Source organism: Macaca thibetana, chromosome 11 (assembly GCF_024542745.1).
Source record: "Macaca thibetana thibetana isolate TM-01 chromosome 11, ASM2454274v1, whole genome shotgun sequence".
Lineage (NCBI taxonomy): Eukaryota > Metazoa > Chordata > Mammalia > Primates > Cercopithecidae > Macaca > Macaca thibetana.
The window spans coordinates 28,689,433-28,702,356 of NC_065588.1; the positions used below are offsets into that span (position 1 = coordinate 28,689,433).

General features: G+C 36.3%; 1 protein-coding gene across 12 annotated transcripts in view; it reads left to right on the top strand.

Annotated features, from left to right (window-relative positions):
- CCDC91 (coiled-coil domain containing 91) overlaps positions 1–1,386 on the top strand; it is a 366,740-nt gene extending 365,354 nt beyond the window's left edge. For all 12 annotated transcript variants that reach the window (XM_050746729.1, XM_050746737.1, XM_050746730.1 and 9 more), the window contains one exon: positions 305–1,386. In XM_050746729.1, the coding sequence (XP_050602686.1) occupies positions 305–415 (111 nt within the window). In that variant the 3' untranslated portion in view covers positions 416–1,386. The remainder of the gene's footprint in view (positions 1–304) is intronic.
- Positions 1,387–12,924: the final 11,538 nt, after the last annotated feature.

Sequence of the window (12,924 nt, forward strand, 5' to 3'; positions counted from 1 at the left end):
ATTAAGAACTGGAATTTTAATACTTTTTTATGTTTTCTGAAAGCATTCTGATCAAATGTATGGTATTTCTCTAATAACTGAATAACAACATCAGTTATAAAACCATAATGATTTTATCATCTCATCTTAGATGATTTAGGCCAGAAAGAGTGACTATACTGTCATTCAGTTTAAAGTACTATTTGATTTCCTAAATTGTCTCATCTAGAAAGTTTTTTCTAGTGGGCTTCAGTGACATAATATTCTTTATCCTTCAACTAATATTTTTTTTTCTCTTTCTCTCTCTCTTTAAAAAATTAAACAGCTCGATCAAGTTATCCGCCAAAGAAGCCTGTCCAGTTTGGAACTGTTCCTCTCCTGTGCACAGAAACAGTTAAGTGCTTTAATAGCCACGGAACCAGTTGACATTGAATAAAAAGAACACAACAAGCAAACCCACACTGGCATTGGATACATCATATTACACCTTCAAAATACATGCTCTGAATTATAAAGATGTGTTTGTTTTCTTTCCGAATCATGTAGAATTGATTTCCAGTTCAAGGATAAACCAAAACAATATTTAGAATTATCAAATGATCTAATTTATTTTCTTTTGGTTTCTTCTTTACATTTACTTTTATTTTAGTAGTAGTAGTAGTAGCAGCAACAGAGTATGATACGACCCAAAAGCCATTGTAAAGTGCCACATTATCAAAATTAATTAAGTAAACTTTATAGCCTGTGGTAGTCTATTATATATTATTTTGCAAAAGTAGTAAATATATTATTGTTTCATGATGACTCTTGATGAGATGCTAGAATGTAATCATACATTTATCTTATCTTGAGGATAGAAATAGCATGGATTTCAACATCACCTGTTTATCTGTATAATTGGAAATAAAACACTAATATGATAGAGAATCATTCCGGCATTACCTAACCTCTTTTCTGCAGTTGGATCTATGTATTTTCATTGGTCTACTGAAAACAAACAATACAATTAAAAGCACTAAAGATTATTATATTAATTCAGCTTTGATCTGATATATCACTTAAAGGAGTGTGTGTGATATATGCCTGTTTCCTATTTCTGCTCTTTAAAGGCACTTTGAATCAATGAAACCATTAGTCTGCAAATCAAATTGTGAACTTAATCCCTATTTTTAGGAATTCAGGTTCAAGTACAGGATATATGAAATTTTTTCCCAGTATTTCAGAATGTATTTAATTCACAGGCAGTATACGTCAATGTAAAATCATGAATATTTTTAATTCAAAACTAAATGTCATTAATATGTATGTATGCAAATGTTTTATCTTATTTTCTGAAATGCATCTACTTTCTTGGGCTTTGTACTTTTTTGAGATTTCTCAGTGTAATAAAAAGAGCTCCCAAACTTATTTGGTTGTTACTTTTTGTTTTTTTAATTTCTTTAAAATATATATATTTTTTTTTACAATTTTTCTTTCTCAAGTTGAAATTTTCTATCGTAAGTAGTTTTATCACACTACTCAAATATTTTAAGAACAAGATTAGCCTTCCTTATAGACATGCTTGGCCTTCTAGCCCTGCTAAATTTTAATTGTAGATCCTTAGACAAGCTGTCTAACCAATTTGAGTCTCAGTTTTCTCATTTGTGAGATAGAAAGTGATTTTTATAGGCTATTTAAAAAATTAATCTTGTAAAATACCCCATATAGTGCTTGCTGCTATAGCCTCCAATTTATAATAATTTCCCTTTCTCTAGAAATTAATCACAAAATACAGGTGTGGGTACCTACAAACAAGTGGCTAAAGCATAGCATTCTGCCCCTCTAACCTTGACTGACCGACCCGCACGTGAAGACCTGACCCCACATGGGGCTCCTATGAAAAATCTTATGGTGACATCACTTCAACTTCCTTACCATAGGGAGACAGACATGGACCCCTATTTCTGAGGTTAGAGGTTACCCCAACCCTTTTTTCCTGAGTCTCAGATTCTGTGAGATACCAGAATATTCTTCCAATATGTTAGCACCACTTTTTTCCCTTAAGCTAGCCAGAGCCAGTTTCTATTATGTGCAACCAGAAAAATATTAACCCAGGCAGTCAAGCACAGATCCCAGCAAGTAATCCCTGGATACTTGGCACTTGTTAGTTCCTCATTTCCTCTACCATACCAATCCACATCCAAAATGGGAACACTCTTTGATTTATTTTAAGGAATGTTAAAAATATAACTGAACCAAAGCCTCTATTGTCTAACAAAGCCAAGTAAATCACAGATACCCAAAACTATGAACAAACAGTGCCCTATTTAAAAGCTTTCTGTCACTCAGAATCTTGAGGAGAGGTTTAAACTCCGCTTTGCTGAATGCTGACTCACGTTCCATTTCAAAGTAGGCTTACTCAGTGATTGCTTTGAAATCAAAACCAGAACAATGTCCCTATGATTGGTGTTACTCTTCAGTGAGTCAGTTATCTATTATTATAACTTCTTTTTTTATCTGACAATTAAACTGAATGGAATCAGGAAATGTTCTCTATATTTAAAAGAGCAATACATCTGAATAAGTAAAACATGTATGTATAAGCCTGGAAAATATTTATAAAACTCCAAGAGAAAAGGAGACTTGCATCAAAGCACTTTGCCTCTAGTCTTCTGGTTACATACCAGTAAACAACTCTGCTGTATCTCCAAAGACTCCACTAACAAGAGGCAGAAAGCCAATGTGTTCTGAATCCACAGGCTCCTTACTTGGAGGCATCACCATCAGCATCATAGTAAGTGGAAGTTATCACTATTTATGAGAGCCCACAGTTGTGACTTCCAGGGTTTTTTTTTAAGCCAGGCAAAACTAAAACTGTTCTCTGAATTTCACTGATAAACACATTTTTAACAGACCCAGTCCCCCACAATGCACGAGCTACTTGCTCACCAATCATTGGTATATATAAGTAGAAGGGAAAGAGCAGGTAGAATTTTCTTTGATCTGGTTTTGTTTTCTTATCCCCACCTTCCCAAGCACTCATTCTCAACAAGTTGCTTCCCCTTAAATTGTCCCCGTTCCCAGAGTCACTATATATTGAACTTTTCCTGTAGGGTACTTATGTAATTAAATAATGTTTTAATTGTTATTTATAATTAATAATTTATGTTTTCATTTATGTCTGCCTCCTCCTAAGCAGAGAGACCACATCGGTTTTTTTTTTTGTTACATCAATGCATTTCATAGTGCCTATCCTGTAGTAATTGAGTTAATAAATAATTGAATCAATCAATGAAACAATTATTGCACCTGGAATGTAATTAACCAACTAATTCCCAGCTAATAGATTCTGACTACTGGCTTAAAAGATTTAGCTAAAGTTGCTGTGTTTCTGAATGAGATCCTGTAAGAAAATTAACCCTCATAAAACAGTAAAACCTACCTTCTATATAAATCAAGAAAATTTCTGAAAACTCTAAAATGTACTCTGCATTTCCAGTGCTACTCAAATGACTAAATGACATTGATTGAAATGTGCTACCCAAATTTAGAAGATCCTCTAAATCTAAGTAGGGAAGAACATACGGGAAATTATACGTGAAATCATTTCATATGGTGCTGAGAAGGGCCCAGCTACAAGAGTAAACAGCCTCTGCTTGAGAGAACTCTAGAATAGTGTTAAACCCACCGGTCCATCAGTTTCGAGTTGCAGCACATAGGGAGCAACAACGTTTAGAGGACAGACTGAGTGCATGAAGTTTTGTGATCAAGAGTAGAAGATTCAGAGGGCCCAGTAGAAGTTATGTGTAAGGAGAGGAGAGGTGCTTAAGATTGGGTCAGATGAGGGAATGTCCAGAGCATTGTGTGTGAGTCCTGGTGATAACGATGCCAAGAATATCTGACAGTCTTTTTCAATTCATCTCTGACTCTGGATTGTGATACAAATTGGCCTTGTTTTGAGAAATACACAGAAATCAAGAAACAAACTTACTCAAAAGGTAGGAAAATTTGACTCAGTCCTGGCAAACATTCGGTTCTCAGAAGTCTGGTAGCTGATTTAAAAAGAAAAAAAAAAAAATGAAGCCACAGAGTGTACAAATTGCTGACTTCAACACAGCTCAGATACTGAAACAGATAATGGAAGATTTCTTGTGGCATGATATGTATGTAATGAATTTTGAGTTTTGTCCCTTTTATTGAGGTACTTTTTTCTGAAATTGTTACAACCACTAAACAGCACTACATTTTTTGAAACATTTTTCCTGTAATATTTTTTGGTCTTTTGCTTGATTAACTGCCAAATGTAAATGTTTACTTCAACTCTACAAAAATGTTGAACACTTAGTGATTAAATTAGTAAGTTTATGCTTATTGTCTCAGTGAGCTATTCTTTAAAATTCATTATATGTTGTAATTTTATAGGCAAACTAATATGTTTTTATGATTCTGGGCTTTTTATAGATAAAAATAAGCAACAATACATTCTGTTTTTCTTACAGTTTTCTCTTTTTTTCTCATAAAGCAGGAAAAAACTTCTATACTCCATGTCAGTTGGTTGTAGTTGTAGAAAATGAGGTAAACTAGGTAGAAATATCAAATAAGATTTTTAGAAAACTCTGGTCTATATGGTTCCAAGCAATCCAGATAACCAGCTACGGTCATTGAAGAGTAGGATGTATTCACTTCTATATGAATGAATTCAAAGTGCAACAGTGATTCTACTTAATATAAATCCTTTGATATACTGGCATTTCCCCACAGGAAGAATACTTGTGTTCAGAAATATGTGTTTTATGCCTATTCCTTAGAATTTTAGATGCATATTCTCAATTATACGTATTAAGTAGTCCACAAAGAAACCTAAACTTCTATAAAATTCATAATGCAGTGTTATTTAGACACTAACCTCAAAGGTAACAAGGATGGTACCCTCATTATTTTTTTATTCCCTTTTTCTATGTGACCTCAACTGATTCCATGGCTTTAAATAATCTCCATATGCTAAAGACCACCACATTTATAGCTCCAGCCCATTTCTTTCTTCTTAAGTCCAGAGTCCAAGATTCAGCTGCCTACTTAATATTGCCACTTAGATGTGGTACTTAAAATATCAAAAACAGTATTCTTCATCCTCACTCCACCTCTGCCACCCACATTCTTTTCTGATGTGTGTCTTTTCTAATATTCCTCATCTCAATGAATGTCAGCATCATCCCTCCCTGCTTCCCCTCCCCATTCCCTACACCAAACTCAGTCCTGTCAGCTCTACTCCAAAATATATCCTGAATCCATCTGTCTTTTTCCATTCATTCTGACCACCACCTTCCAAACCAGTCTTTATGATCTCTAGCCTAGACTTTTGAAATAGCCTCTTAAAAGAGTACTTGCTTCCATTCTTGCCCCCAAGTATTCTGTATTATAACCAATGATCTCCTAAAACCTAAATTTATTGAATCATAAATGCAATATCTTTGTGGGAAAATGTATTCATTGTCTCCATTCAATTCATTCTGATTCCAGGAACATACTATATTGTAGGAATAGATGTAAGACATTTGTTGTGATGTGTGTCACTAGGGCAGGGATGCTAACAGAATCAAGTCTGCAGATGGTAACAGTTCAAATGAGTTGAAGAAAGGGAGAAAGTAAATGAATAAATAGTTAAGAGACATGCAAACCTCCATTGATATGTATGTAACCTCTTGAGAGTCAGCTGGCTTCTTTTTCTTCCCCTTTTCTTCTGTATGACTTAAAGTTTGACCTGCCTTCTTCTTTCTCCTCTACTGTTAGTTACTCTCAAACGGAAGTCTCTCTCCTTGAAAGTTTACTTTTCAACAGAATTCAGTGTTATAAATATCCACACTCTCTTTCAGTTTTGATTAAGAGTTCCGTTTGTGATGGTGAGAAATCTGGGAGTAAAAAAGGACCCCTTCCTGTTGTCTTTTCCTCTCTGGTCCCATTACCTTTTGGTGAATCTTTTCATACAGAATTGTATATACTGCAAAAGAATATGCAGCTTCAGGCTATTCTTGACATTCTCTGACTGAGTTGGAGTGTCAAGCAAATAGGACCTTGGTACAGGGTAGTTAAGGAAAAGCCCAGCAGGGCATGAAGGCCCAACATGTAATTAGCCTCACTGGCCATGAAAAGTTTATTCTTGTCTCTTCTCCTTGCTGTATGGTGTTCCCAGTTCTGTCTTCATGGCAAACACTGACCAAGAAATAGCAGATAGGAAGCTTTTATGGCAATGGGGTCATGAGGGAGGGAAAATTGCAAAATCCAAGAAATCTTAAATAGGAGCAGTGGGAAAGGAAAAGGCCATTTTATTGCCTAAAACCACTTAGCTTAGGTAACAGTTCCAGCATGTCCTATTTTGAAGAGCTATTCTAATTATTATATGTTCAGCTGAGTAATAGGAGTACTTGAGAGGTGGACTGTGTCAGGTAACCTCAGGCAATCCTGCTTCAACAAGCTGTCAGGGGGCCATGCCATGCTTCTTTATGACATAGGTGAATTTGATAGGCTCACCAGCAGAACATGGGATCACAAGGCTGGAACCATTCCATTTCCATGAAATAATTTAAGTAAGCCAATACAAGGGGAAGGGATGGGAATAAAGGTCTGAGATAGTCTTTAGTTTTACATTTTGTGCTAGAGGTATTTTTACATACTTTTTATAGAATAAAGAGTGCCTATATCTTAGTACACTTCATAAGAAAGAAAAATTATACTGTAATTGGATATCTTCGTTGTCAATCATTTGGCAATGTTACCTGATAAAACTTTCTGAGATGATAGGAACTCTACATATGCACAGCCCAGTTTGCTAGCTCCTAGCTACATGTAGTTACTGAACACTTGAAATGTGGCTAGTGTGACAGAGGACACCAACTAATTTTATTTTATTTAAATTTATATAGTTACATGTGACTAGTGGCTACTCTTGGAAAATGCAAATATAAAGATTCCCTTGCCAGTGATTGAATTTGTTGAGAAGTAGCTTTTCATTTAAAAAAAATTACTGAGCTTGCATTATGCCATGTATTGTGCTAGGCATATTACAACTAGTGAGTGCCTTGAACAGTTCTATGAGGTAGATGCCTCCTGTTAAAGAAGAAGAAAGCAATGCTTACAGAGGCTAATTAACTTACCAATGATCACTGCCAGTTCCATACCAGGTCTGACTGATATCCACACTTTTCACAAGGGCAGGTATTGCCTTTTGCGAGTAACATTCACCTACTTTTTAAAATTTAGCCACCCATTCTGTTTGGATTCATTTTGTAATATATCTCCCACCAAAGGATGCTAATGATCTTTCTTAGTACAAGCTCCAGGCACAGCTTTTTGGCAACCAGATTATGCTGAATGGTATATCACCAAAGTTGCACTAAGCCCTGTGGCTTGTGGAGTGTCAGAACTTTTGTATGCTGGTGGGACAAAACCGCGGGAAAATCCTTTCCCTTCTATGCCAAATTTCATTTAATTGCTACTGTTTACCTAGTGGGAAAAGACTTATGTTCCACAGCTCAAGAAAATCAATCCTACTTCAATACAGGGACTTAACCTGGAGTTACATTAGCGTAATGTAAAAAAAGGCCTGGCTGAAATATAAAATCAAGGAATCAACTGTAATTAGCTAATATAATGTAACAATAAAGATTCTTCCAGAAGATTAATCTTCCCCAAAGCTCTAATCGATTCTTAAAATCATCAGTCCAAATCAGTAAGTCAGTGGCATAATGAGCATTATAATCTTAACAGTTTCAAACAAGAAAATTGGAAGAGTGAATAAGTAATTTCATTCTGTCCTAAATTTTATTCAAAGAACATAACACAAAACCAAAAACTACCAGCTTCTTTCGTCGAATTTTACCTGTTCATTGAAACTGCTACAGCCCATCCATGATATCAACATGAGAAACCACATCACATATTATTTGGAAATACATAAATGAGTACTGTTCCCATTGCAAAACTAAGAGATTTGTGTTCCTCCCTTTCATAACTTACCATAGTAAGCATGGAGCCAGCCTCCCTGGTTCAAGTCTCAAGGCTATCATCTACCAGCTTAATGTATAAGCTCCCCAGTGCCTCAGTTTCCTCAGTTTTAGAAAGAAGACGATAGAAGGAACTTCATAAGATTGTTTGAGTGTTAATACATAAAAAGCAATTAAAACCGTGTCTGGCCCGTAGTTAAGAGTTTATGTTCTGTATTCATAAAGAAATAGTTGCTTTTTATGTCATCCTTACTTTTAAATTTGTCATTATTTTTGTTAATATGTTTAGGATCGATGATATATTATTTTTTGGCTTTTAAAAATATATTTAGGCTGAGCACAGTGGCTCACACCTGTAATCCCAGCACTTTGGGAGGCTGAGGCAGGTGGACCACGAGGTCAAGAGATCGAGACCATCCTGGCCAACATGGTGAAACCCCATCTCTACTAAAAATACAAAACTTAGCTGGACGTGGTGGTCCGCCTGTAATCCCAACTACTCAGGAGGCCGAGGTAGGAGAATCACTTGAACCCAGGAGGCGGAGGGTGCAGTGAGCTGAGATCGCGCCATTGCACTCCAGCCTGGCTACAGAGCCAGACTCCATCTCAATATATATATGTATCCATATTTGTTATACTGTTATATATATATTATACAAATATATATATGTTATACTGATTCATTTGCTCTGATTGATAGTTTTCTGTTAAACCATATGCTTTATTTAAAGAGTGTTTATGATCTATCACCTTCCAGCGAGATGCTCTGTTATCTTCTAAGTAAGAAGCTTAGAATTCTGCAAAACATTTTCAGAGAGGGTGCATAAAATAATGCTTTATTGCATGACCTTTTTTTTTTTTTTTTGGTGGCAGCAAGTATGTTGAGAATCCTAAGATGCTCTTTCCTTCAGTGGTTATCTAAAAATTGTTAAACTGTGAGCATCTGGCTGGCATGCAGCCTTCATGTTTCACTGTTGTGATTATCTCAGGCAGCAGATCACAGGCATGTTTACCTTCAACAGACTTAGTCCCTTAGTTTCTTCCCCGTCCTCCTTTTCCTTCTTCCCCAGTCTGCTGAATTCCTGTCTGCTATGAAGAGTGGTGACAAATACTAATCTGCACTAGACCACAGTCATATGAAGTCAGATTGAGTACTTGGCCTCGTATCAAACCTGAAGTGGAAGGGAAGGGTAGAAACTGCTGTCTTGTAAATAGCCACCCAAGGCGTAAGCCCTGAAAACATGTAAATATCACTATGTCCCATATGCATTATTTCTCAATTTTGTCATGCTACCTTTGCCAGCTAGTTTAACTGAGTATGATTTGCAGTTATTTTATTGAACATTTTTTGACAATTTGAGTACAGTTCTGGATGTAATATTAAATCCTCTTCTGGCTCAGCAGATTGCAAAATTGCACATTCTGTCTACACATCAAATCCTAGGTCTGGAGGGGAATTGAAGACTTTACCTAGTCCAGCACATCCAGAAAATACTGCATTTGAGCTTTTCCATAGCAGATGGTATTTCACCCTATCCTAAATGACATCCAAACAAGAAGATTGATTATATGATTAAAGACTGTGAAGAAAGGTTAAAATTAAGCTTGGCTTCTATTTCTTTTAAATTCATAAAATTTTTTCTTCTTCAAGGATCTCTAGCCAATTCCAATGGCTGAAGCAATAAGTTTAATCATACTTTTCTGACTGCAGAGGAAACTAAATATGGTAAATAAATGTTAACAATTTAGTTCTAAATTATTTGTGTCAACTTTATATACCAAGTTTGGGATTGATCAGTTTTTTAATCTATCTGGAATCTGGTGTTGAAAAGTCCCAGGAAAAAAAAAAAAAAGCTGTTCTAAAGAAGTTTCAGGGAATCAACTCAATTCTGGTAACCCTTCATACCTGAAGACTGAGTAACTTATTAAGAAAAAGGTTTAGTAGACTCACAGTTCCATATGGCTGGGGACAAAGGAAGAGCAGCGGAACCTCTCACATGGCAGCGGGCAGGAAAGTGTGTGCTGGGGAACTCCCCTGTATAAACCCATCAGATCTCAAGAGACTTATTCACTATCACAAGAATAGCACAGAAAAGACTTCCCACAGGGTCCCTCCCTCAACATGTGGGAATTATGGGAGCTACAATTCAAGATGAGATTTGGGTGGGGACACAACCAAACCATATCGCTCTTTTATAGATATTTTGCAATGACCAGAAACCAAAGCTTTTGCCTACATGAGTTTACATTATAATTACATTACATTATAATATTTTTCTAAGAATTCCAAGAAAAAAGTGTAAGTGGTCCAAGGAAGGAAAATTTGCTTTTATCAAACTCCCGTTTGTTGAATACGATATATTTAGCAATAAAATGAATATTTAGCTCAGAACAATACATTCTAATCAGCTTTCCATTGAACATGCCATGATCACAGTTTCTATAATTATTTAGAATTCTTTATTCAGCTATAATTGACAAAGGAAAGATAGATTGCATTAAAATATTAGATACATGGCATTTAAAAGTTGTTTAAAAGTAAGTTCCCATTGATTTTAAAGTAAGCTTTGGTTAAGTTAAATAAAATGTTTTCAAATTCAGAATTCCCCTCTATAATCAACATCTAAGATCTGATGTTACATTTATTATTACTAAGGAGTTTCTTCATCAATTCATTTTTTATGATTTCTCCATCTTTAAGGCTTATGATACTGTTATGAATTTCATAACAATATGAGATCTCTGCTTCTGAGACAAAAGGAAAGATTGATCCTATTTCCCTACTCCATAGCAGGTAGGTGGAGCAATGCTATGAGCACTGCTGGGCTGCAGGCAGAGTCATGTGTATCATGCCAAGCCAAGCGTTTATCTATTGCTGCCAGACCCTCCAGCCGAGAGCTGTCTTCTCCCTTTGGGTGACAGTGGAAGAGGCCTTTAGTTGAGATTGTGGAGACACAAGGTCAAAACAGCATCACTGAGTTACCACATGAAGTACAGTTACTTTAGAGGGTCTCCTATATCCACAAATGGTTATAATTGAAAAATCAACACTTTTTGGGTTAAGTCACTGAGAACTGGGAGTTTTCTATTATTATAGCATAACCTAATCTATCTTATAACTAGAAAAGATAAAGCAAACCTCAGGAGAACATCTGGCCTCTTTACATTACCATTCCTTCAGAATCTCAAGAGACCTACCTAAATGTTGTTGTTTCAAAGAGCACATCAACCTCAGCAACGATTATTTGTTCAATCTAATGTTTACATGCACTACACAAGATCACCTGAGCTGCAAAGATGATGAGAATACAACCCTTTGCCTTCAGGTTAATATAAAAGCATTTTCCAAGGTTACGTTGAGTCATTTTCTGTTGGGAAATTTTACTGAAAACTTTTTCCCTTTTTAAAAAATTTCTTAATTTGAAAATGGTGTGCACATGTATACACGCACATACATTAAGAGTGTATGTGGGCCGGGCGCGGTGGCTCAAGCCTGTAATCCCAGCACTTTGGGAGGCCGAGACGGGCAGATCACAAAGTCAGGAGATCGAGACCATCCTGGCTAACACAGTGAAACCCCGTCTCTACTAAAAAATACAAAAAAAAAACTAGCCGGGCGAGGTGGCGGGCGCCTGTAGTCCCAGCTACTAAGGAGGCTGAGGCAGGAGAATGGCGCAAACCCAGGAGGCAGAGCTTGCAGTGAGCTGAGATCCGGCCACTGCACTCCAGCCTGGGCGACAGAGCGAGACTCCGTCTCAAAAAAAAAAAAAAAAAAAAAAAAAAAAGAGTGTATGTTATATGATGTTATACATTCAGTCTGTATGAATGTTACAAACATGCGTGAGTATATACATTTGAAGGGGTAGGGGAGAGAGAAAGATACAAGGTGCCACGTGCCTCAGTTTGTCTTTCAATAAATTCCAAAATCCAGACATAATAAATTTATAATCAGTGTAATTGTAACCTACCTACAACATCTTGCACAGAATAAAAAATTGTTTCCAGATAATAGGAAAATCACATAACTCATTTCCAGCCAGTTTGTAACTGGTATTTTTTTCTTTTTCTTTTTTTTTTCCCCCACAGTTATTTAAAAGAAATTGGTGCAATAAAAAATAGTTTTGCTATTACATTATATTTACACTTAGTAGCAGTGTTTTATGCTAAATCAAATGCATGTTTTACTGAATTACTGTTAAAGCCAAATAACTGCTTTTCAACCACACCTTAGCACCTTAACTTGCCTCTGGCCTGGGTATGTCACTGAGTGTTGACAAGCCTGTCCTTCATACTTCAGATAAGTGAAAATACTAATTTATGGAAAAGGCATGTGTGACATCTGGGCTTAGCTTTTCTTCATTTAGTTTGATTATCCAGTTTTTAAAATTGTCAGTAATAAAAGGGTCATTATTAATATTTCTATTCTGTTTCATGCTAAAAGTTTTGTTTGTTTTTAACCTATATTATCTCATTCATCCCTACACACCTCCGCCAGTGGCTAATGGTGTTATTATGGTATGTATTAGGAGAGTAAGACTAATTAACTTCCCTGAGGCACACAGATATCAAGTGAACAAACTACCATCCCAGCTCAAGTCCGTGCTTCCATCACAATTTTTAATATAAAAAAAATCATTTGGCCAGGCACAGTGACTCACGCTTGTAATCCCAGCACTTTGGGAGGCCGAGGCGGGCAGATCACCTGAGGTCAGGAGTTTGAGACCAGCCTGGCTAACATGGTGAAACCCCATTTCTAATAAAAATATAAAATATTACCTGGGTGTGGTGGCACGCGCCTGTAATCCCAGCTATTCAGGAGGTTGAGGTTGAGGCAGGAGAATCACTTGAACCCAGGAGGGAGGTGAAGGTTGCAGTGAGCCAAGACTGCACCATTGCACTTCAGCTGGGGCAACAAGAGCAAAACTCTGTCAAATAAATAAATAAATAAATAAATAAATAAATAAAA